Source organism: Argopecten irradians, unplaced genomic scaffold (assembly GCF_041381155.1).
Source record: "Argopecten irradians isolate NY unplaced genomic scaffold, Ai_NY scaffold_0627, whole genome shotgun sequence".
NCBI lineage: Eukaryota > Metazoa > Mollusca > Bivalvia > Pectinida > Pectinidae > Argopecten > Argopecten irradians.
The window spans coordinates 19,454-45,840 of NW_027188094.1; the positions used below are offsets into that span (position 1 = coordinate 19,454).

Genomic DNA, 26,387 nt, shown 5'->3' on the forward strand with positions numbered 1-26,387 from the left:
ATACTCATTTACGTGAAAAACTGTGAATATAAGGAATAATTTTTTATTTTGTTGAGGTTATGAGAGTAAAAATTTATTCCTGAAATGAAGAACAAGAAATTAAAAAGGGTAATTATGTCACTAATATTCATTAATAAACATTATTCCGTACTATACTAGCTAGCAAAAATCCATTTCAAAGCGTATAATATATCGTATGTGCAGAATCAATTCAATTTCCTGTCGATTGTGCTCGATTAATGATTGTTATGGGGTGTTTTATATTTCATAGGGTTATTAATCAGCCAATTTCATATTGGCCCTGTTATTAGGCCAAGGTCTGTCATATTGGCCCGAGGCCGTAGGCCGAGGGTCAATGTGACAGACCGAGGCCTAATAACAGGGCCAATATGAAATTGGCTGATTAATGATACTATTATTAATTAACTACTTGCATATTTAGTAATGACAACAATATATGTAATCAGTTCAACAAATTTAATAACAACAATATATTTAAATTTAACAAAACAGATTGAACAGCAATCATTACATGTACTACTGGTATGATGGGTTTAATTAAGTTCTTCTTGAGAACTACTTGTAGAATGGTGGGAATATTTAAGTTTCTTCTGTGGTGGCATAATATTTATTGTTATGCTACCTCCAGATATATGTGCTCCAGAAAAAAGTGTAAAGGGCAAACAACTCTGTTCACAGTTTGCTAAAGTACTACACGACTTGCTACTACTACTGGATGCAGCTGTGGTCACAGTACCGGTATGTGTAGACACCGAAGGAAGAATACAAGCCTTGTCAGATACAGGTTTGTTACAATCTGGTAACATTACAGTGGAGAGTATTGATGATGATTGTTCTTGTTGCTCTACTGATGGCACAGAATACTCATTTACTGACTGTACGTTTTTCCATCCACCCAAATGTGCAACTTCATTAGGTGTTACCCCAGCCTGAACAAGAGATGTTGCGAAAGTTTTGCGGGTTGAATGGTTAACCTTCCTACCCTGTAACTGCCCCTGTTCTGCCATACGAGGCATCATTTGTCCAAGTCTGGTTTTACATCAGCAGGCTGATGGGAATACCAGGTCTCACTTTGTAGATTACCTGAAAGCGGTCTGAGATAAAATCTGGCCTCAGGAACATTGAGGTCCTGTGGGCGATGGGTCCTGTAAAGTTTGTACATTTTTACTGGACAGTTGTCATTTTCCGGTTGAGAAAACATTTTCGGGGCCACTTTTCTGTAGTCACCTTTATGTGCGCCGCTTCGAGTTTTAGTGTTCCTTTCTGTAAAAATATTATTGATCTATTAAAACATAACATTCAGTCTAATATCACTAATGTTAATTAAATAAAGTTCTCCAAATCAATTATGGAAAAATCAGTTCATAGTGTTAATTGTTATGGGAGGAGGGAGTCTGGTCAATGACTGACTAGTATGATTATCTACCAACATGTTAGTTTAGTGGTGGAGGAAACCAAAGTATCTATAGAGACCTATTGTAAATAATGTTATGGGTATGTAGCATTAATTATCTCTATCTCTACATTCAGAACATTTCAAGATAAAACTTACCATTGAATTCTAGATATTCCTTTCCAGCAGTTGTATATTTCAGAGTAACATCTCCCCAACAGAGATTTGTATGGTCCTGCCTCCCTCTCAGCCCGAAATATACACCATTATTCAACCACACAGTGTTGAGTAATGCCTCTGGATTTCCTATAATCATAAAACAATTCAAACGAATCAACAGTAGTTACGTACAGAAACGTACATATACAGCAATTGTTTAGGTCATTTTTTCCACGATTACCTTAAGTGTTATGAAATTTATCGTAATAAACTGAATATACACAATCATGAGACTACAGTTTTGTATTTATACTGTGAAGATATTAAAGGTGATTCTGTAGTAATTAAAAGTTACCTGCTCCCAAGACTTTCTTTTCAAAAAGAACTTTGATTTCATCCTGTGAAAGGGACTCTGCTTTAGCAGTTTTATTTCCCTTGCCCATACTCTTTAGTGCCTTTCGCTTCGCTTCCAAGACTCTTCTCGAGTGTGAAAACACTGTGTCTCGTTTAATGCTGTAATCAACTTTTTTATCCCTGAGATGTCGGTCAATGCTATTTTGTATTGAAGACAAACTATCCGGCTCATATTCGCCTCCATCTTTTTTTCTAGCACCTGTAAATAGATACATGTAAACTGCACATTAAAATATACAATACTCATTTCAAATGACCAAGATTGTTTCATTTTAAATAACATGTTACTAGTACATCAATTCATGCATGTATTTCAAAATAGATTAATTGTGTCTCATTTAGTAAAATCATTATCTCTTCATTTATAATTAATTGAAACATTACAGTAGGCCTACTGTGAGTACTGAACATATGTCTATTTTCATTTTTAACTCATGGATCTCACCCAAATACATCTACATGGTAATAACCACCTTCAACAAGTTGAAGATTATGTTATGGTGAAATATCATCTTCATATACATGTATATGCACATGTCACGTGTACTGTGTAATTTTTTACAGATAATGTGTAGCCAAATGTCTTACAGAAATGGCGATATGTATCTACCGAATGATCATTAGCTGCTGAAAGTACTACAATAACGTTATAACTTATAAGCCTACTTACCTAGAAAGAAACGTGCCAGAAGGGCATCCAATTCCGGTGGGTCGATTTCAGCTGGATCACGGTTTTCGTTGTTGGCTATAGCCCAGTCGTTAAATATTTTCATATCACTTTTCGTTTTATATTGAGTGTTCTTGTTTGCGTGTTCTTTTATGAAATCGTCAGTTTCGTCGTAAGACACATCCTGGAACCTTGTTGAAATGGGTTGGATGTCGATTCCGTCAAGATCTTGCGCTGTGTTTACAGCTGTATTATTCTTTAGAACATCGTTAAAATCATCTAGTTCGCCCAAAGCCTCGTATCTATCGATGTCATGCATTAAAACAGCGAGCATGTCCTCGCCGTTTTTTGCGTACCTGTCTGACACTCTCTCCATGTTTCAGTTTGTTGTCGTCTGCCCCCAGTGAAGCGGAATGGATGATAAGGTGAAGGTCGTTATCGCCTCGGAAATATACGTAGTCGCTGACGAAAAGCCGAAATGTGTTCCGAACGTCTCTGCGTGCGTTCGATTAGCGCGTTATCCATATTGGCTCAGTTTTCTCGTATTGGCTCAGTTTTTCAATATTGGCTCACTTTTGCCGATATTGGCTCAGTTTTGCAGTGATATTGATCGGACCGTTTTTTCATATTTTTACCAATACGCAAGTAGTTAATTAATAATATAGGGTTATTAATCAGCCAATTTTATATTGGCCCTGTTATTAGTCCAAGGTCTGTCATATTGGCCCGAGGCCGTAGGCCGAGGGTCAATGTGACAAGCCGCGGCCTAATAACAGGGCCAATATGAAATTGGCTGATTAATGATACTATTATTAATTAACTACTTGCATATTTAGTAATGACAACAATATATGTAATCAGTTCAACAAATTTAATAACAACAATATATTTAAATTTAACAAAACAGATTGAACAGCAATCATTACATGTACTACTGGTATGATGGGTTTAATTAAGTTCTTCTTGAGAACTACTTGTAGAATGGTGGGAATATTTAAGTTTCTTCAGTGGTGGCATAATATTTATTGTTATGCTACCTCCAGATATATGTGCTCCAGAAAAAAGTGTAAAGGGCAAACAACTCTGTTCACAGTTTGCTAAAGTACTACACGACTTGCTACTACTACTGGATGCAGCTGTGGTCACAGTACCGGTATGTGTAGACACCGAAGGAAGAATACAAGCCTTGTCAGATACAAGTTTGTTACAATCTGGTAACATTACAGTGGAAAGTATTGATGATGATTGTTCTTGTTGCTCTACTGATGGCACAGAATACTCATTTACTGACTGTACGTTTTTCCATCCACCCAAATGTGCAACTTCATTAGGTGTTACCCCAGCCTGAACAAGAGATGTTGCGAAAGTTTTGCGGGTTGAATGGTTAACCTTCCTACCCTGTAACTGCCCCTGTTCTGCCATACGAGGCATCATTTGTCCAAGTCTGGTTTTACCAGCAGGCTGATGGGAATACCAGGTCTCACTTTGTAGATTACCTGAAAGCGGTCTGAGATAAAATCTGGCCTCAGGAACATTGAGGTCCTGTGGGCGATGGGTCCTGTAAAGTTTGTACATTTTTACTGGACAGTTGTCATTTTCCGGTTGAGAAAACATTTTCGGGGCCACTTTTCTGTAGTCACCTTTATGTGCGCCGCTTCGAGTTTTAGTGTTCCTTTCTGTAAAAATATTATTGATCTATTAAAACATAACATTCAGTCTAATATCACTAATGTTAATTAAATAAAGTTCTCCAAATCAATTATGGAAAAATCAGTTCATAGTGTTAATTGTTATGGGAGGAGGGAGTCTGGTCAATGACTGACTAGTATGATTATCTACCAACATGTTAGTTTAGTGGTGGAGGAAACCAAAGTATCTATAGAGACCTATTGTAAATAATGTTATGGGTATGTAGCATTAATTATCTCTATCTCTACATTCAGAACATTTCAAGATAAAACTTACCATTGAATTCTAGATATTCCTTTCCAGCAGTTGTATATTTCAGAGTAACATCTCCCCAACAGAGATTTGTATGGTCCTGCCTCCCTCTCAGCCCGAAATATACACCATTATTCAACCACACAGTGTTGAGTAATGCCTCTGGATTTCCTATAATCATAAAACAATTCAAACGAATCAACAGTAGTTACGTACAGAAACGTACATATACAGCAATTGTTTAGGTCATTTTTTCCACGATTACCTTAAGTGTTATGAAATTTATCGTAATAAACTGAATATACACAATCATGAGACTACAGTTTTGTATTTATACTGTGAAGATATTAAAGGTGATTCTGTAGTAATTAAAAGTTACCTGCTCCCAAGACTTTCTTTTCAAAAAGAACTTTGATTTCATCCTGTGAAAGGGACTCTGCTTTAGCAGTTTTATTTCCCTTGCCCATACTCTTTAGTGCCTTTCGCTTCGCTTCCAAGACTCTTCTCGAGTGTGAAAACACTGTGTCTCGTTTAATGCTGTAATCAACTTTTTTATCCCTGAGATGTCGGTCAATGCTATTTTGTATTGAAGACAAACTATCCGGCTCATATTCGCCTCCATCTTTTTTTCTAGCACCTGTAAATAGATACATGTAAACTGCACATTAAAATATACAATACTCATTTCAAATGACCAAGATTGTTTCATTTTAAATAACATGTTACTAGTACATCAATTCATGCATGTATTTCAAAATAGATTAATTGTGTCTCATTTAGTAAAATCATTATCTCTTCATTTATAATTAATTGAAACATTACAGTAGGCCTACTGTGAGTACTGAACATATGTCTATTTTCATTTTTAACTCATGGATCTCACCCAAATACATCTACATGGTAATAACCACCTTCAACAAGTTGAAGATTATGTTATGGTGAAATATCATCTTCATATACATGTATATGCACATGTCACGTGTACTGTGTAATTTTTTACAGATAATGTGTAGCCAAATGTCTTACAGAAATGGCGATATGTCTACCGAATGATCATTATCTGCTGAAAGTACTACAATAACGTTATAACTTATAAGCCTACTTACCTAGAAAGAAACGTGCCAGAAGGGCATCCAATTCCGGTGGGTCGATTTCAGCTGGATCACGGTTTTCGTTGTTGGCTATAGCCCAGTCGTTAAATATTTTCATATCACTTTTCGTTTTTATATTGAGTGTTCTTGTTTGCGTGTTCTTTTATGAAATCGTCAGTTTCGTCGTAAGACACATCCTGGAACCTTGTTGAAATGGGTTGGATGTCGATTCCGTCAAGATCTTGCGCTGTGTTTACAGCTGTATTATTCTTTAGAACATCGTTAAAAATCATCTAGTTCGCCCAAAGCCTCGTATCTATCGATGTCATGCATTAAAACAGCGAGCATGTCCTCGCCGTTTTTTGCGTACCTGTCTGACACTCTCTCCATGTTTCAGTTTGTTGTCGTCTGCCCCCAGTGAAGCGGAATGGATGATAAGGTGAAGGTCGTTATCGCCTCGGAAATATACGTAGTCGCTGAGGAAAAGCCGAAATGTGTTCCGAACGTCTCTGCGTGCGTTCGATTAGCGCGTTATCCATATTGGCTCAGTTTTCTCGTATTGGCTCAGTTTTTTCAATATTGGCTCACTTTTGCCGATATTGGCTCAGTTTTGCAGTGATATTGATCGGACCGTTTTTTTCATATTTTTACCAATACGCAAGTAGTTAATTAATAATTCATCATACGATATGGTACAGGCGCGTTCGATGCTCTTTTTCTCTCGGTATTGTTTTCATTTTTCTCGATATTAACGTAGTTGATTGTAATGTATTCTGATTTCATCGGAGTAGTGTACCTGTTTATTTTATATGCTGCCCGTATTATTCTGAGTCCGTGTGAAAAATAGCAATAACCAAACCCAACCTATATAGGGCAAAGCAGCTCATATGTAGTATTACATATCATAAAAAAATGATTAGTTGTCGCGAATAGAAAAAAAGCCTAAGTTACTGGGCACATTATCGTCGTCGCGATTTTTTTACGTAAGGGTCGGTTTGGCCTGTTTGATTTTTCAGATTCACGTCCAGAGCAAAAAAAAGAATTTATGCACACTTCCTGATGCAATGACGCAATCCCCTGACACCAATAACGGAATAAGCTTGTACAAGAAATAAGGGAGGACAAGTAAAGGACCCTTGATGATGTTACATACTGAGTATATTGTTATTCTTATTTCTTTTTCGACTTTTATTATTTTAGAATGTAATATATAACCTTTGTGATCAAGAGTTTAAGAAATATGGTCGAAGATTGAGAGATAGAATAATAAATAAATTGAAAATTGAATTGGTTAGATTTATGGTCTCATTTTCAGGCAGGTTTGTCTGAGTTAAGCACAACTTTCTCTCAGAAAACACCTATTGTATACCAAAATCCTATTTAATGTTGCCTTGATATTCGTGTAGATCTAATACTAAATAGCCTGTCTATTTCACGGGAAATTGTTGAGTTCGCAATTAACCTGCGAAATAGTAAGCGAAGACTAAATCATATATATTCTAAATCATGATCTAGAAATTTTAATTCGTTCGTAAAAGATCCTTTTCGAAATTTTGACTCGTCACATTTCGAATAATAAACTATACAGCATTGTTTATTTTATATGTAGATAAAGGCTAGGTTTCTGTATTAGCCGTTCTCATATTATAAAGGCAAAGTCACTTTGTCAATGCAATAATAATGAAGGATTTGAAGACACAACAATAAAGTGCTGTCTAAATGTTTTTTTTTTGTTTTTTTTTTTTTTTTTTTTTCTTTTCTTTTCTATATCAATGTTTAACCAGAAGCCCTATAATAACACCAAGGATTAAATACAGTATTTACAGTAATGAAGGATTTGAAGACACAACAATAAAGTGCTGTCTAAATGGGTTTTTTTGTTGTTTTTTTTTTTTTTTTTTTTTTTCTTTTCTTTTCTATATCAATGTTTAACCAGAAGCCCTATAATAACACCAAGGATTAAATACAGTATATTTACATAACCATGTCCTCGCTTTGGTCAATTTGTCAATGAAATGAACATTCACTGTGGCAATCTATATTAATGACCATATCTCGATTTGGAATCCCTAAAAACGTCGACCTTTCCGTCAGAAAATTCTTATCCTGGATTTCTCAACGATTTTTTTTTCCGGAGATACGTCAGTGGAATGAACTACACACTGATAATCATTGGTTACTTGAACCCAGATTTACTATTATTGTCTGTACTTATCGTTTTAAGTCAGAAAATATTGCTTCTCGGAAATAACAAATTAAAAGTGCTTGCCGAATCGAAAACCTAATTTAGAAACCATTACTTGGAATAATGAATTGAACCATTAATTATAGGGATCTCCTCTCATTATACATAGCTAGCTACATTCGCCGTGTGCAAATGGGATATGAAAGAAAGTGTATTTTGAACATGTTAATAAAATAATCACATCATAAGGTCTGTTTGAGCGTAATACGAAAGTTGATTTAGATTACTTAAGATTAAAAAAACTGAAGAAATAGAAAACTGTTTGACACTCAGTATTTTATGTCAAGCAATCCGACAAAGAATATCGACGCATCAACCGGATACTTCATACATCAACAAAATAATTATCGAAAACCAAATGAGGGCAAGTATTTTAAAAAAATATATAGATCACATATCGTCTGGGGCTTCATTTTCACGCATACCAATAATTGCGCACTTTGGTTTTCGACCGACGTTATGTACACAGAAAACGATGACGTCATTTACCCAGCTATTTATTTCTTCTCATTACTTGCACAAATATCATCGACATGATTACTTTTGGTGATATAACTTTTAAATGGAGGACTAGATCGATAGCTTAACAATATTTATGGAAACTAAAAGTATCATGATTCTTATTTTCAATGACGTAATTTTTGCTTTTGGTAAATGTCATAAAAAATCATTTTATGATTCGTTTTTTATTTCCAACACCACATTGTTTGCCTTTATCAATATCAAGAAGTGTCTTGTATTCGAAATAAAAAGCAGCTTATACAAATATCAGAACTGCTTATTTGTTTAAAGAAATAGTTTAAATTATGCATTCCGGGTGGGGGCCGCGGTGGCCGAGTGGTTAAGATGTCCCCACATATTACCACAAGCCCTCCACCTCTGGGATGCGGGTTCGAATCCCATGTGGGGCAGTTGCCAGGTACTGACCGCTGGTCGGTGGTTTTTCTCCGGGTACTTTGGCTTTCCTCAACCAACAAACCTGGCACGTCCTTACATGACCCTGGCTGTTAATAGGACGTAAAAATAAACAAACCAAAAAGCATTCCGGGTTATTTTCCTATCTTATCTGGATAATTTTTAATTAGTTTGTATGGATAATACCAATAGAATAGAATAATATATTTATATGACACGGACAATGATGACGTCGGCAAGCCAAAGTCGCCATCTTCCGATGAGTGAATGAGGAGGAGTTGAAACGCCTTAACTTGATCATCAGCATTGGATGTGGATTGTAATAGGTATGCGTTTATTTTACTTCTGTATTGTTCAAAACCAGACTGTTTGTGTATACATTAAAAGATCAATTATCTACAGGAGAACATGCTTTCTGATGGGTCATTTTTGCCCTGCAGGTATGGCGTTAGAACTGTACCTGCTGCCACCATTACATGATCCTAGAATTCTGGGATATTATGTACCCTTCTGTCTTACTAAACACACTTTCTAACACCTTCATTGACACCGTCCACTTGGCATTCAGTTAAGTTTTCCGTGTCTGTGAGGAAGGCTCTCGGTTTTGTCCACAGGTCAAAATGTAACACATTTCAAAACAGTGTTCGTAAAGAGAGTCGGATAACTGTATTGTTTCTTGTCAGTATAATGTAAATGAATGCGGTGTGATGTAACTATATGTTCAGTGGTATTACAATTATAAATAGTCAAGAGTTGATACTATTATAAGGAGACGCCAGAAGAGAATACCACATACTTCATAATCTAAATTTCTAACGGATTTTCATGTTGGTAATATTGTAATGTAACTTCTCGAACGATTATAGTTGACTTGTAAATGATAACATTTTATGTACTGCAAACCAACTTCTATATTTTACTCGTGAAAATGTCGTTGCCATGGGTATAAAATATCGAAGTAAGATCGCCGCGAAAATTGGTTGGTCTACAGTAAAAGAGAAGACAACTCTTTTTCCTGCTACAAACTTACAATGCCTGGAGTCTGACATCCATAACATGTAGGATTCGTATAAAATGGCCTGTCAACGGAAATAGCCACAATGACAAAAGCTGTTCCGTGTATTACACCAGGAACACAGCTTTTGTTTAAGGTAACGATCACTTACTGATCCTGGAAGTTTGCTATCAGGTACAACATCAGTAATCTAAATTATTCTTATCCTTCCCCTTTGTTAGTTTTTTTTTCTTTCCTTTCTGCTCTTCTTATAAATGCAATATACATGTAATTCTGTCGATGTATATACTGTTACCTTAACACAAATCTAATATACTAATATTATACGCACTATACATTCATGAATGAAAGATAGTACGAGATGATATATATGTAAGTATGTTTTATATTTGGATGGATCACTAGATTGTCTTTGAATGATTGGTATTGATGTGAGTATGAAATATGATAAGGGACAGTGTGATTATGTTTGATGAATATAATAATGATGCTGCTGCTGATGATGATGATAATGATGATAATGATGATGAAGATGATGAAGATGATGGGATGGTAATGATAATCGTGATAATAATGAATGAAGATGAGGATGATTAAGATGAGTATGAAGTATGGAAAGTGATAGTATGATTATGTTGATAAGATTAATCGAGCCGATATATATATGACTGTGATCATGATTTTTATTTTATAAAAAAACACATGTTAGCTATAACAAAAATATTCCTGATATTGCAGTTCTTTGTTGTTACAGTGATCATTTTTTTCCAAAATTTCAAATACAAAGATTTGCAGTCGATATTTATTTTATGTTACTTTAATTTTAGTTTTTAGTATTTAAATCCAAAAGCACTATCCTTGTGACAGACTTATAGTGACTAATACGCTTTATGTGCTTTCATATAAGCTTGAGATATAGATGTTCAAAGTGACTGCCAGATTACTGCTTTTGAATGTTCTTAAATTTACGATAAGTGTTTCTTGACATTTCGCTGAGCGGTAGGAGCATAAACCAAATATATTCCTTACATGATACTGATTTAAATTCTCATTGCTGTATATTTCTTTTATTCTTTTTTATTGGTTGATAAATGACATGCTGACATTAATAAATGCTCAATTTTCGACAATACAGCCACGCTAGCTTGGAGTACGATACTCTGTCTGGAACGATCGTATTGATATCCTCGCCATGGATTATTATCACTGTTGAAATATCCACCCTTGACTATGCCATAGCACAACTGAAGGCTATATGTGTGGAAACAGATAGTTTGGTCCTTTGATGCACATTCTTCATGCTTATCAAAAAATTGAGCGGTTTATTGTATGGTTATAAAATTGACCGTAGCTCTCTGTATTTTTATCTCAGTAGACCTATGATTTTCTCCTGAATGCCTCCAAGTTTGCTGTGATAGAGTCCAGGGATGGATATTACGACAGAGATAGTAACCCTTGGAATATCGAGGATGTCATTTTGAATGCCTTTGTCTAGTGAAAATAGTGGAATATAATACTTTTTGAAAATTTAAGCATGCAACATAACATAATATTCTTATATGATACATAGAAGGGAGTAAGCAATTACATAATGTTTTAATTAGTAATCTGTATGGCAAACATTACTGATAACAAAGTCTCCAGGTAGTGTATAGGTATCTAAATTAACTAAAAAGTCTTAGAAACAATCACGAAAGCTTCCTTATGGAAAGAATTTATAAAAAGTCATAAAAAATCGTGATATTTTTTTTGAATATTTTACTTTATTTGATGTACCGAATTGTGACATGTAGCGTTGATTTCAGTAATCATCACGCGGCAACTCAAAACGCGTTGGTTGATTGAAGCATATAAGGTACTAGGTTAAAGAGATATATTGTCATGGCGGAAACATTAAAAAACATTTCTTCGGCGTTACTCATATAACAAAACAAAGAAAAAAACAAATAAATAAATAAAAATTGTTCTTTTAAATAGATTATACATAGAATGTACTGTAAGGTTCTTTACAAGACAAGAATCTGTAATTTCCAAGCTGCGTATATAGACAAGCTTTAATATAATTGAATAAAAGTGCACTTTTTATCAACGTTTATACAATCCAATTAAAAGTGTGATATGAGTTTCTGTAAAATTGTCCCCTATCACTGTAAGCAAATCCATGTTTGCGACCCTCTGGGGACATATAAATATATTTGAGGCTATGGCATTTAAATGACAAAGCTGATCAATAGAATAATTCTAAAAAAGGACAGTTACGTTAAATTAGGCCAGTTGATATATCGTCCAAAACAAAACCCAATATAGCATATATAAACTATTGACATCATATGGAAAGTATTGAAGCATTGTTTTGTCAGAGAAATGGTAAAATCAAATCAAATAAAGATGAAATCAAATGATATAACGATAAAGGAAAATAATATAATAGTTAAAACAAATAAAACAAATGATAGATGTAAATCAATTATATATGTCACCAAATCAAATAATGGTGAAATAGTTTAACATTGGTTTTACTATTTTTCAATTTTTCTAAAAGAAATTTTAGTTACAAACTGTGTGAATCCGCGTTTGAACGTACGATTCCATTGATTTTCCAATGGGTTATTTTTTTTTTGTCTTAATCAATACGCAACGTCGACGTCTCTATTGTGACGTCATGATTACGTCGGATTTTCGTGCCATTCTCGGGTTTTCTTTCATAGCATATGAAGCACAAGAATCTGCCAATCAAAAAGTTGGATTTAGTATGAAAACAAATAAAGATTAATTAAATTGATGACAAATAGGGATTGGATTTCGTTTTTATGTTAACCATGCTTGTATGGAGCAATTCCTCTAAGAATATATTCTATGGGGCGCGTTAGCGCCCCATATTGAATATATTCTTAGAGGAATTGCTCCATACAAGCATGGTTAACATAAAAACGAAATCCAATCCCTATATTTACACTCACACGACTTTATATTTATATTTTGAAATGCAATCAAAAATCGTCATTTGAAAGTGACGTAATTATTCAATAAAAGTCGCTTCACGTAATGTAACGGATTTTCCTTCATAGCATATGAAGCACAAAAATGCCAATCAGAGAGTTGGATTTAGTGAAAACAAATAAAAATTAATTAAATTGATGACAAACAAAAAATAATCCCATGACAAATGAAAATAAAATAATGGTAAAAGCAAATGATGCATTGGTCATATCAAATCAAATGTAGATGAAATAATACCATATATTGATAAGATCGAATCATATAATGATAAAACCATTTATTACATCACGTGATAGAATACTTGATTCTGATTGGCTAGACACATGGGTACCATTTGCAATAGTGCCTGGCAAGCCGGCACTATTGAAGTGGCGTGAAATTGAATGTGAATGTATTGTGACGTCACAATTACATGACGTCATTATAACGTTGCGCTTCGACCAAGATGTGGATGACAGACAGGCTGTTGTGTGCGCGTGGATAGAAAATGCAATGTTGCTTTTCTTCGTCTGACTGAATACGATATTTTATAGAAGCACATTTTTCTGTGACAATTCATATGTTAGTACTTTTTTTTAATGCAACAAAGTGGTGTGGAAATGAAGATAGCCGAGTGTCGCTTGACGTGTTTCATTACCATGACATGAAAACCGATGTCTTATGTTAGGGTGATGTTACATTTGTACTAGAACCATTCAACATGGCCTGATTGAGAGGGGGTCAGCACTCTTGTCTCATAGTATTGTCTCGTTAATAGTGATAGTTAAATTTCATTCCTCAACAATACTATAAGACAATAGTGGCCTCTCAATCTATCAGAGGGTCATAAATAGATAATTCCATAAAAGACCACATTCATATAGGCCATATATTTGAACCATACGAGACAGCTATGTTCCAAAGTAGATGGTAGACAATTGACTATTTTTAACAATTAAAAGGTCTTCTATTCCTGTTCGTTTAGGAATGTTTATTCATCATTGAAAATTTTTTCCGTTTGCTTTATACAATTTAATTAAAAAACGTTGTTCATATTTTAAAATACTTTGTTTATGCAAAAATGTATAAAGTTAATGTTTTTTCCAAAATTCTATGAAAAACATCAATATATACACAGTAATAAATGCGTCAAAATGAAACAACTCGTGCAAAAATCTTTTTTCAGTACTAATTATTTTGTTCAAATAGTTTTATAACATTTTATCATGTTTACTACACAGAACATATACATACGCAAGTTCAAATGTTTGAATGCTGTTCATGCAGGCTTTATAGGGTAAACAAAATCAGGCTAAGTATTAGCGTATAGTGACAAGCCTAGCAAGTGTAAATATAATAAAATAATCAACCAATGACAAATGAAAATAAAACAATTGGTAAACAGCTAGCAAATGATGCATTGGTCAATATCAAATCAAATGTAGTTTATGAAATTAATACCCATATATTGAATAAGTAATCGAATCATATAATGATAAAACCATTTATTACATCACGTGACAGAATACTTGATTCTGATTGGCTAGACACATGGGTACCATTTGCAATAGTGCCTGGCAAGCCGGCACTATTGAAGTGGCGCGAAATTGAATGTGAATGTATGTGTGACGTCACCATTTACATGACGTCATTTTAACGTTGCGCTACGACCAAGATGTCAAGATGGCAGACAGGCTGTTGTGTGCGGGGATGCAAATAATGTGATTTTGCAAGTCCAAAGAAAAAACGCTTTACATTTTTAACATCGGGGATCCTATTGTATGATAGTGACGATTATTTGATATAGCTTTAAGCTTTCATGAAGCTGAATACCGTTTTTATAAAATGAATTTTGCAATTTCTGTACATCGAGCATTATTCAATATTGTTGTCTTTTTAATGCAACAATATTGACGTGTGGAAATGAAGATAGCCGAGGTTGTCGCTGATAATACGACGTTTTGCTGACGTCAAATTAAGCCATTGTTTTGAAAACCAGTTAGAATGTTTGTTTTTAATTGATCAAGAATACATGAACCTGTCATTATTGTCTCGAGAATTGGTTTCCTAGGTAACATTCGAATGTTTGATGTATGATTGGTCCGTCTACTATGAAGTAATTTTGTGGTCGACATTAGAGCGTTATCGGTAAATCATATGTTTCTCTTAGGGTTCTATATTTATTAATGTTTTTAAACATATTTTTTTTGATTCCGAACCTAATTGCTAACAAACTAAGTTTTTGAAGCAAATGTTCAACTAAACTTTAACTAGTTTGTTTGTACTTTGAAGCAATATCTCGACATCTAAACTAATCATCCAAAAATTGTATTGGTAATTTCATTCATCAAGACCGCGTGGCCTAATGGATAAGGCGTCCGACTTCGAATCGGAAGATTGCGAGTTCGAGTCTCGTCGTGGTCGTTACATTTTTGGTTCAATTAGTTGTGCAGCTATGTTTTCAATTGTACTATGGATGATATACAGATATTGACAAATTTAAATCAAACTGCATCACAACTATCGAGATTTTTTTTTTTATTTCATTTCCTAGATTGTAAAATTGCCTTACTAATAACTTCTCATATTTTACTGTTCGCGTCTGATCCGATACAGAACCAAGGGGTTAGTGCTTATGTAATCATTACTATAACATACGTCGACTGATGACGGGGTTCGAGACCAAAGGAATGATGAAATTGAACGCTGGTGATGCAGTTTGGTTTCAACTTGTCAATTTATGTATCATCATGATACCTTGTAGCCTTGATTTAACATAGATTTGTATGACGGGTGTCGACGATGAAGTATATTTACAGTAGCGGGTTTTCTCAATAGTACCCATTGTAATTTATTTTAATGTATTTTATAGTAATCATTGTAATTTATTTTAATGTGTATATTGTTGCTAACTGGTGTTGTTGAAGAGTTTATAATTTCGATTTTGATGTTAATGAATTTATTTTTACCAGAGTTGTATTGGTATATGCCATTGTATTTATCCAAGTCCATAGGGTTAGCAAAATGGTTTCATTTTGAAGTTTCATGTTCCTTGACACAAATGAAAGCCTTTTCCATAAAAAATCATCTATTAGTCAGGATTCACTTTAGAATGTATTTGCATGTTTGCTGGTTTCGAAGTGTTAACGTTATAGATCAAAACAGTAGATTGCAGCAAACGCATATTATTTGATGACGAGAGTGCACATCAAATTAACACTGTATAATATGTCCGTAATAGACATTTTGCGGACATGTTAAAGATGCGCATTTGTTAAATTTTGTTATTGACAATTATTATTTTATCAAGACCGCGTGGCATTATGGATAAGGCGTCCCGGACTTCGAATCGCAAGGATTTCGGAGTTCGAGTCTCGGTCGTGGTCGATATGAATTATTTAGTTCGATGTAGGTTGTGTAGTTAATCTCTGAAGTCTCCCAATTAAACAGTGGATGATATAGCAGATATTTGATAAAACTATTAAAAACTTAATTGAATCAATCAGTTTCACTGTTTTTTATATTTCATTTCCTTAGATAGTACGAAATCCCCTTCATCAGTTAGGCTTTCCGTGTGTGTACTTCTGAATATATCATCCGATAGCAAGGTTGTACTGTATACGTTAATTTTATAATAACAAAAAAAACAGACGGCTCAATAGCTGTCGAGAGTTTTGCGTGATAATCACGAGAATGAAGTACTAAAAAGAAGTTTCTGGTATCTCAAGATCGGATATCAAGGAGTTATTGACCTAATTTTTAATATCATAATAGCAGGCGTCGACAGCTGACGAGAGTTCAAGGATGAACTCAAGTGATTGAAGACTATGTATTTTTTAAAGGAGTTTCTGAAATAATCTCCGTTTTCATGGGAGTTACTGGCGATTTTAAGATTATATTAGCAGTTGTTCGACCAGCTGACCGGATTTCGAGATAAACACGATGAATGAGACTAATGAAGAGTTTCTGATGATATCATCCGTTATCAAGGAGTTACTGCATATGTTAAGATCATAATGTCAGGCGTCAACTGCTGTCGAGGTTCGCGATAAACATTAACGATTGAAAGACTAATGAAGTAAGTTTTTGTGGTCGACAATTGAGCGTTATCGGTATATTCATAAGTTTCTCTTGGGGTTCGAAATGTAGTAATTTTCTTATCATTTTTTATCTGTGATGTCAGAACCAAGTTGCTAAAAATACTAAAGTCCGTTTGAAGCAAATTTTTAACCATAAACCTTAACAAGTTAGGTTGTACTTTGAAGCAATATCACGACGTCTAAAACGGAATCATCAACCATATAATGTATCGGTAAATTTCATTCATACAGAACAACGTGGCCTAATGATTATGCTTTCCGACTTGCGAATCCGAAGATTGCGATTTCGGATCAACTGTCGTGGTCGATATATTTTTAGTTCGATTAGGTGTGTAGTTAGGACACTAAGTTTCCAATTTAAACAATGGATGTATAAGCATATATTTATTTAACCTTTAAACTTATCCTGTATCATCAGGTATCAATAAATTTATATTTCATTTCCTACGATAGTAAAAATCCCCTCACCATTAACTGTTCCGTGTTGTACTCATCTGAGGGGAAAATATATCCATCCGAATATCAAGGTTTTTATTGGTATAGCTTAATATTATAACAACAGACGTCATCAGCTGTCGGAGATCGAGATTAAACACGATGATGAAAGACTAGGAAGGATGTTTCTGGTATATCAACCGAATCAAGGGTTATTGTATGTTAAGATTATAATAGCATTCGTCGACAGCTGACGATGAAGCATTCGAACAGTGGGATTTTCTCAATCAAACACATGATGAAGACTATGAATGACTGATATACATGTTATGAAGGAGTTACTGTTTATAATTTCTATGTTAAGATCATAATAACATTGCGTCAACATGCTGTCGAGGTTCCGATTTAAGTTCATGACGTCATGATTTTACTGAAGTATTTTGTGGTCTCGACATTAGAGCGTTATCGGTTAAATCATATGTTTCTCTGGGGTTCAATTTTTTATTAATGTTTTTAAACATTTTTTTGATTCCGAACCCGAACCAATTGCTAACAAACTAAGTTTTTTGAAGCAAATGTTCAACTAAACTTAACTAGTTTGTTTGTACTTTGAAGCAATATCTCGACATCTAAACTAATCATCCAAAAAAAAATGTATTGGTAATTTATTCATTCATCAAGACCGCGTGGCCTAATGGATAAGGCGTCCGACTTCGAATCGGAAGATTGCGAGTTCGAGTCTCGTCGTGTCGTCGTTATATTTTTTGTTCAATTAGGTGTGTAGTTATTCACTAAGTTTTCCATTGTAAACTATGGATGATATACAGATATTGATAACAAATTTGTAATCAAACTGTATCACATTATCGAATTTTATATTTCATTTCCTAGATTGTAAAATCCCCTCAACTAATAACTTTCCGTGTTTACTTTGAAGATATCATACGATTTCATTTTTATGTTATACGTGAATTTATATAACAAAGACGTCATATGTCGGGGTTCGAGATGGTGATGATTTAAATGATTGAAGTGATTATTTCAAATTTCCATTCGCAAAACAGGTCGATGATGCAGTATCGGTAAATCGATAATATTTGTATAATGATACCTTGTTGCCTTTTGTAATTTTCGACAATTTCGACAGTATCCTGATTTTCTCAATGAACACATGATGAATGAAATGCCTTTAGTCATCATTGTAAACCGTATTATGCATGTATTATTTCACGAACATGAGGACTTTTGAATGTTTGATTGCATGACTTGATGATTTTGCTATTTTTACCATTATTGTAGGAGTTGGTTTCAATGCCTAGTTAAAATCAAAAACAGTGAACAAATTGACATTTGGGGTTTGCAAACATGACGATAAAATGAAAGCCTTTTCATATAATGTGAATTAGAGATCGGTGTGCAGTTTGCTTTTTATTTTAAATTCATATTTTTTGATTGCGAACCAATTGCTAACAAACTAAGTCTTTTGAAGCAAATGTTCAACTAAACTTAACTAGTTTGTTTGTACTTTGAAGCAATATCCTCGACGATCTAAACTAATACATCCCAAAAAATTGTATCGGTAATTTCATTCATCAAGACCGCGTGGCCTAATGGATAAGGCGTCCGACTTCGAATCGGAAGATTGCGAGTTCGAGTCTCGTCGTGGTCGATATATTTTTTGGTTCGATTAGGTGTGTAGCTATTCACTAAGTTTCCAATTAAACAGTGGATGATATACAGATATTGATAACTTTAAACTTATCTGTATCATCAGTATCACAATTTTATATTTCATTTCCTAGATAGAAAAATCCCCTCACCATTAACTTTCCGTGTTGTACTTCTGATATATCATCCGATATCAAGGTTTAATTGTATACGTTAATATTATAACAACAGACGTCAACAGCTGTCGGAGTTCGAGATAAACACGATGATGAAGACTATGAAGAAGTTTATGGTATATCATCCGATATCAAGGGGTAATTGTATACGTTAATATTATAACAACAGACGTCAACAGCTGTCGGAGTTCGAGATAAACACGATGATGATGAAGACTATGAAGGAGTTTCTGATATATCATCCGTTATCAAGGAGTTACTGCCTATGTTAAGATCATAATAACAGGCGCTAACTGCTGTCGAGATTCGCGATAAACATGACGATGAAGACTATGAAGTAATTTTGTGGTCGGCATTAGAGCGTTATCGGTATATCATATGTTTCTCTTAGGGTTCTATATTTATTAATGTTTTTAACATATTTTTTTTGATTCCGAACCAATTGCTAACAAACTAAGTCTTTTGAAGCAAATGTTCAACTAAACTTAACTAGTTTGTTTGTACTTTGAAGCAATATCTCGACATCTAAACTAATCATCCAAAAATTGTATTGGTAATTTCATTCATCAAGACCGCGTGGCCTAATGGATAAGGCGTCCGACTTCGAATCGGAAGATTGCGAGTTCGAGTCTCGTCGTGGTCGTTACATTTTTTGGTTCAATTAGTTGTGTAGCTATGTTTTCAATTGTACTATGGATGATATACAGATATTGACAAATTTAAATCAAACTGCATCACAACTATCGAGATTTTTTATTTCATTTCCTAGATTGTAAAATCCCCTTACTAATAACTTCTCATATTTTACTGTTCGCGGTCTGATCCGATACAGTACCAAGGGGTTAGTGCTTATGTAATCATTACTATAACATACGTCGACTGATGACGGGGTTCGAGACCAAAGGAATGATTAAATTGAACGCTGGTGATGCAGTTTGGTTTCAACTTGTCAATTTATGTATCATCATGATACCTTGTTGCCTTGATTTAACATAGATTTGTAATGACGGGTGTCGAGATGGAAGCATATTTACAGTAGCGGATTTTCTCAAAGAAACATAGTTCTATAATAATTTGATGTATTTTATAGTAATCATTTTGTAATTTATTTTAATGTGTATATTGTTGCTAACTGGTGTTGTTGAAGAGTTTATAATTTCGATTTTGATGTGTTAATGAATTTATTTTTTACCATATTTGTATTGGTGATGCCAGTGTGATTATCAAGTCCATTGGGTACAAATGGTTTCATTTTGGAAGTTTCAATGTTCCTGACGACAAAATGAAAGCCTTTTCATAAAACCGCATCTATTAGTCACGAATCACTTGAGGAATGTATTTGCATGTTTGCTGGTTTGCTATTTTACGTTATTAAATCAAAACAGTGAAGATTGCAGCAAACGTAAAATTTGATGTGAAAGATGTGGCAGACATCAATTTAACACTGTTCATTTGTATATACATATACCTTAATCGACATTTCGACATTTAAAGCTCATTTGTTAAAAAATATGATTGACTTTTATTATTTATCAAGACCGCGTGGCCTAATGGATAAGGCGTCCGACTTCGAATCGGAAGATTGCGAGTTCGAGTCTCGTCGTGGTCGATATATTTTTTGGTTCGATTAGGTGTGTAGCTATTCACTAAGTTTCCAATTAAACAGTGGATGATATACAGATATTGATAACTTTAAACTTATCTGTATCATCAGTATCACAATTTTATATTTCATTTCCTAGATAGTAAAATCCCCTCACCATTAACTTTCCGTGTTGTACTTCTGATATATCATCCGATATCAAGGTTTAATTGTATACGTTAATATTATAACAACAGACGTCAAACAGCTGTCGGAGTTCGAGATAAACACGATGATGAAGACTATGAAGAAGTTTCTGGTATATATCATCATATCAAGGAGTTATTGCCTATGTTAAGATTATAACAACAGACGTCAACAGCTGTCGGAGTTCGAGATAAACACGATGATGAAGACTATGAAGGAGTTTCTGATATATCATCCGTTATCAAGGAGTTACTGCCTATGTTAAGATCATAATAACAGGCGCTAACTGCTGACGGGGTTCGCGATAAACATGACGATGAAGACTATGAAGTAATTTTGTGGTCGGCATAAGAGCGTTATCGGTAAATTATATGTTTCTCTTAGGGTTCTATATTTATTAATGTTTTTAACATATTTTTTTTTATTCCGAACCAATTGCTAACAAACTAAGTCTTTTGAAGCAAATGTTCAACTAAACTTTACTAGTTTGTTTGTACTTTGAAGCAATATCTCGACATCTAAACTAATCATCCAAAAATTGTATTGGTAATTTCATTCATCAAGACCGCGTGGCCTAATGGATAAGGCGTCCGACTTCGAATCGGAAGATTGCGAGTTCGAGTCTCGTCGTGGTCGTTACATTTTTGGTTCAATTAGTTGTGCAGCTATGTTTTCAATTGTACTATGGATGATATACAGATATTGACAAATTTAAATCAAACTGCATCACAACTATCGAGATTTTTTATTTCATTTCCTAGATTGTAAAATCCCCTTACTAATAACTTCTCATATTTTACTGTTCGCGTCTGATCCGATACAGTACCAAGGGGTTATTGCTTATGTAATCATTACTATAACATACGTCGACTGATGACGGGGTTCGAGACCAAAGGAATGATGAAATTGAACGCTGGTGATGCAGTTTGGTTTCAACTTGTCAATTTATGTATCATCATGATACCTTGTTGCCTTGATTTAACATAGATTTGTATGACGGGTGTCGACGATGAAGCATATTTACAGACGCGGATTTTCTCAAAGAAACATAGTTCTATAATATTTGATGTATTTTATAGTAATCATTGTAATTTATTTTAATGTGTATATTGTTGCTAACTGGTGTTGTTGAAGAGTTTATAATTTCGATTTTGATGTTAATGAATTTATTTTTACCATATTTGTATTGGTGATGCCAGTGTGATTATCAAGTCCATTGGGTACAAATGGTTTCATTTGGGAAGTTTCAATGTTCCTGACGACAAAATGAAAGCCTTTTCATAAAACCGCATCTATTAGTCACGAATCACTTGAGGAATGTATTTGCATATTTGCTGGTTTGCTATTTTACGTTATTAGATCAAAACAGTGAAGATTGCTGCAAACGCATAAATTTGATGTGAAAGATGTGGCAGACATCAATTTAACACTGTTCATTTGTATATACATATACCTTAATCGACATTTCGACATTTAAAGCTCATTTGTTAAAAAATATGATTGACTTTTATTATTTATCAAGACCGCGTGGCCTAATGGATAAGGCGTCCGACTTCGAATCGGAAGATTGCGAGTTCGAGTCTCGTCGTGGTCGATATATTTTTTGGTTCGATTAGGTATGTAGCTATTCACTAAGTTTCCAATTAAACAGTGGATGATATACAGATATTGATAACTTTAAACTTAATCTGAATCATCAGTATCACAATTTTATATTTCATTTCCTAGATAGTAAAATCCCCTCACCATTAACTTTCCGTGTTGTACTTCTGATAATATCATCCGATATCAAGGGGTAATTGTATACGTTAATATTATAACAACAGACGTCAACAGCTGTCGGAGTTCGAGATAAACACGATGAAGATGAATGAAGATCATATGAGTTTATGCCTAGAATAGCAATTTGACGGAGTTCGAGTATATACTATGAAGAGTTTTTCCGATATATCATCCGGAGTTATTGCCTATGTTAAGATCATAATTAACTGCTGTCGAAGTTCGCGATAAATCAACATGAAGTTGAAATTGTTAAAGTAATTTTGGGTCGAACTTTTAGTCGTTTTCGCTCAAAAAGTTTCTTTAAAGGTTCTTATTTAGTTCGTTTTTAACATATTTTTTTATCAAATGTTTTTTTTATGTTTACGATAATCTATAATGTTACAAAGGATGTTGTTTGTAAAGTTAAAGAATTTGAATATTTCAGTATCATAATTATAAAGTTGTTTTATTGCAAGAAAACTTTCATGGGATTTTTTCAATCAAATAAGCAAACTATGGAAAACATAAAATTTTTAAAACAATTTTAACAATATATTCAATAAACAGGAAAGGTGTCGCTATTTTAGTTCTCTAATGTTTATAAAAGTGGTTTTATTTTTTGAATGACGGAAGATTTTTACGATTGAAATAATCAATTGAAATAATTGTATTGGAATATTGTAAATTTATATTATGAAACTTATCGTTGTTGTAATGGAAAAAAATTTTTTTTTGAACTTTTTGTTTGGTTAGGATTTTTGGAGAATATCTGATTACAGGGGGTGATTTTAATACTACTCTGATCCAATATAGATCGTACAGGTGCTATTGTCAATACAACAGACGTGAATCCTAGTGTGTCAATTGAAAAGAAAAGTATTCTTATTTTTTCATGTGATATTCACGATATTTGGAGATTAGAAATAAAAAATTGTGCTGTTTTTTTCACGGAAACGAGTGAGTTTATCATACTTTATCGCAAAAGTCGTTTATAGACTAACTTTCTAGTAGCTAAAACCATAAGTTCTTTTGTATAAAAATGTATTACTTAATGATACTTCGTTTTGATCATGTTTTGAGTTATGAAAATTGATGTGATTTAATGAAATATCGCGATTTTTTATAATCAGGTCTTCAGTAGATTGTAAAATTCCCTCTTACTAATAATAGCGTTATGGGCTGGTGATAAAATTCCTGTGATAGCTAATGGTTATTTTTTAAAAATTGGAGAAGATTATAGGCAGAACTCTAATTGCTGGTTATTTTTTAAAATAAAGTGTCTGCATTGACAGCGATGGAAATGTTTTTAGCGTCAATTGAAGAGATGTCTCATGAAATATTTAGTTTTTATAATCAATTGTATAATTGTATTGAAACAGATGATTGCGATATTGAAATTGTTTTAACTTTTATTGACAAAAAGGTATCTTAGTATGACAGAATCAAGTGCGATTCGCCTGTAACTGTTGATGAAATACACAAAGCTTTGTTTTCTATGTCTAAGTCTAAAAGTCCAGGCTTAGATGGTCTGACTGTTGAATTTTATTGCCATTTGTTTGATGATTTGAAATATATTTTTTCCTCATTATGTACAAAGTATCTGGGAAGAAAAAGAATTGACAAAGAAACAAGGGGGTATTAATCTGGTTTATAAAAAGAGAGGGGATAAAAACTTTATTGAAAAATTGGGAGGCCTATTAGCCTTTTAAACGTAGATTATAAAATTTTAGCCCGGGGTTATGTCAGAGCGGCTTAAGTCTGTTTTACCTTCTTATTTATTTCTGATTTTCAGTCTTGCTGTGTGGTTGGGCGTGATATCGCGGATACTATTTTTTGTGTGTGTGCGTGATATTATTGATCTTACTACACTGGAAGATCGTGAGGGGTTATATTCTAAAAATTGATCAAGAAAAGGCCTTTGATCGTGTAAGTCATTCGTATTTGGTTCAAAGTTTTGGAAAAATTTGGTTTTGGTGGAATTTTGTTGACTGGATTAAGATATTTTTACACCAATATTTCTAGTTCTGTGAAATATAATGGCAATCTTACCAAATTTAAAGCTATCGGATACTCAGTAACGGCAAATTTCCATCTGCGATGTTATATGTTTTGGCGGCAGAACCTTTGGGAAATATGGATTTTGAAATCTCCAGATGTTAATGTTATCACACGGTTCCTAATACAAATTTTGAATCTAAAGTGTATCAACATGCGGATGATACTACTTTGACACTTGGACATAAATGTGTATTGAAAATGTTTTTAAATTATTGGAAACTTATAGTAATGGGATCTGGGTGCCAATAAAAAAAAAAAAAACAAAATATAATAAAGATAAGTCAGAAATTCTATGTGTTGGCCAAGGTAATATTTCGCCAAAATGAGCTTGATAAGTTTCGTATAAAATTATGCGAAAAAGGTTATTTAATCATGTGTTCTTGGCGTGTGTATGTTGGTACAGATTTACGTTTATGTAACGAAAAGAATTGGGATAACTAAGGTTGCTAACATTAGAAATATTTTGAAAATGTGGTCCCAGAGACAGTTAACTATACAAGGGAGAGCTATTGTAATTATTCATTGTTCATTGATCTAGATGTTGGTATTGTCTAACGTCACATACAATACCTCTGGCAGCTATTACTGAAATTAAGAAAACTATGTATTGATTTTTTGTGGCATAAAAGTGCACATTTGGTCGCTTTATGATACTATTATTGGCAAAAGAAAAGATGGTGGTTTGAATGTACCTGATATTGAAATTAAAAACTTAAAGCGTTTAGATTAAAATTTCTTTTAAGGTGGTTAGATCTTCTTGCAAAGCAGTCTGGAAATGTAAGTTTTTCAGTATTTTTTTAACAAAGTTCTGAATTTAAAATCTCGATTTTGAGGTTATTTTATTGTAAGTTTCCTAATAAGTTCTTAGATCTTTACCCATTGTTTATCACGAAAATGTTAAAGGCTTGGTATAATCTTTCAGTCTGTTAACGAGTGTTCTCTATAATATGAGACAAAATTTTTTTTTTGTGTATGAACAGCCTTTGTTTTTCAACCCAATATTTTTGAACAATGACAAACCTGTTTTTATTGAATGTTTCTCCTAAAGCTGGTATAGTTAAAGGTTAAACATTTGACTTTAGAAGTTGTATCCAAGTTCATTCATTCAAAATGCAATAGTTGATTTATAAGGATAGTAATCCATATATTTCTAGACATATGATTTTAAAATGATGTTTAAAATTATCATGATCGGTTCCTGCTAAATATAAAGATGTCATTTTCAGCAATGTACATACCAATATAAGACTGAAATGAAACTAGACCTTTCGTTACATATATGGATGGTAATGGGACTACTGTACAGCTCTATCCAAAAACTACCAAAGATATATATGGGTGTTTTTCGTCGATTTTTCAGAAGACCAAAATCAACTGAATATTGGTAAATGTTTTTAATAGCATGAGTCTACCACAAGTCTTTAATAATGTATTTGCCATTTTTATATGTGATATTGTTGATGTTCACTATCGTATTGTTAAATACTATATTTACCATGGAAAGCTGAAGAAAAATTGGCACAGTTAATAATGACCAATGTCTAGTTTGTAAAACTGATT

At 33.6% G+C, this 26,387-nt stretch overlaps 1 protein-coding gene, 6 non-coding genes and 1 pseudogene across 7 annotated transcripts; 6 read left to right on the plus strand and 2 right to left on the minus strand.

Annotated features, from left to right (window-relative positions):
- Positions 1-316: 316 nt before the first annotated feature.
- On the minus strand, positions 317-3,318 carry LOC138313272 (uncharacterized protein KIAA1958-like; annotated as a pseudogene).
- Positions 3,319-3,602: 284 nt separating this feature from the next.
- On the minus strand, positions 3,603-5,809 carry LOC138313273 (uncharacterized protein KIAA1958-like). Its single transcript, XM_069253788.1, has 4 exons — positions 5,702-5,809; positions 4,975-5,232; positions 4,620-4,766; positions 3,603-4,330 (listed from the first exon to the last, which is right to left on the minus strand). Exons 1-4 carry the CDS (start codon positions 5,802-5,804, stop codon positions 3,603-3,605), a joined length of 1,236 nt encoding a protein of 411 aa, XP_069109889.1. The 5' UTR covers positions 5,805-5,809.
- A 9,382-nt stretch (positions 5,810-15,191) lies between these two features.
- Trnar-ucg (transfer RNA arginine (anticodon UCG)) lies at positions 15,192-15,264 on the plus strand. Its single transcript has one exon. It is a non-coding gene; the product is annotated as a tRNA-Arg (tRNA).
- Positions 15,265-18,971: 3,707 nt separating this feature from the next.
- Positions 18,972-19,044, plus strand: Trnar-ucg (transfer RNA arginine (anticodon UCG)). Its single transcript has one exon. It is a non-coding gene; the product is annotated as a tRNA-Arg (tRNA).
- Positions 19,045-19,789: 745 nt separating this feature from the next.
- Positions 19,790-19,862, plus strand: Trnar-ucg (transfer RNA arginine (anticodon UCG)). Its single transcript has one exon. It is a non-coding gene; the product is annotated as a tRNA-Arg (tRNA).
- An 893-nt stretch (positions 19,863-20,755) lies between these two features.
- On the plus strand, positions 20,756-20,828 carry Trnar-ucg (transfer RNA arginine (anticodon UCG)). Its single transcript has one exon. It is a non-coding gene; the product is annotated as a tRNA-Arg (tRNA).
- A 743-nt stretch (positions 20,829-21,571) lies between these two features.
- Trnar-ucg (transfer RNA arginine (anticodon UCG)) lies at positions 21,572-21,644 on the plus strand. Its single transcript has one exon. It is a non-coding gene; the product is annotated as a tRNA-Arg (tRNA).
- An 885-nt stretch (positions 21,645-22,529) lies between these two features.
- Positions 22,530-22,602, plus strand: Trnar-ucg (transfer RNA arginine (anticodon UCG)). The gene has a single exon. It is a non-coding gene; the product is annotated as a tRNA-Arg (tRNA).
- The last annotated feature ends 3,785 nt before the right edge of the window (positions 22,603-26,387 follow it).

Excerpts from the sequence above, each read along its gene's own strand:
- LOC138313273 (XM_069253788.1), bottom strand. The coding sequence starts at position 5,804 with ATGAAAATATTTAACGACTGGGCTATAGCCAACAACGAAAACCGTGAT. Across the intron at positions 4,767-4,974 it reads AAAGAAAGTCTTGGGAGCAG|GAAATCCAGAGGCATTACTC; the intron begins GTAACTTTTAAT and ends TTATGATTATAG. Across the intron at positions 4,331-4,619 it reads GGAATATCTAGAATTCAATG|AAAGGAACACTAAAACTCGA; the intron begins GTAAGTTTTATC and ends ATATTTTTACAG.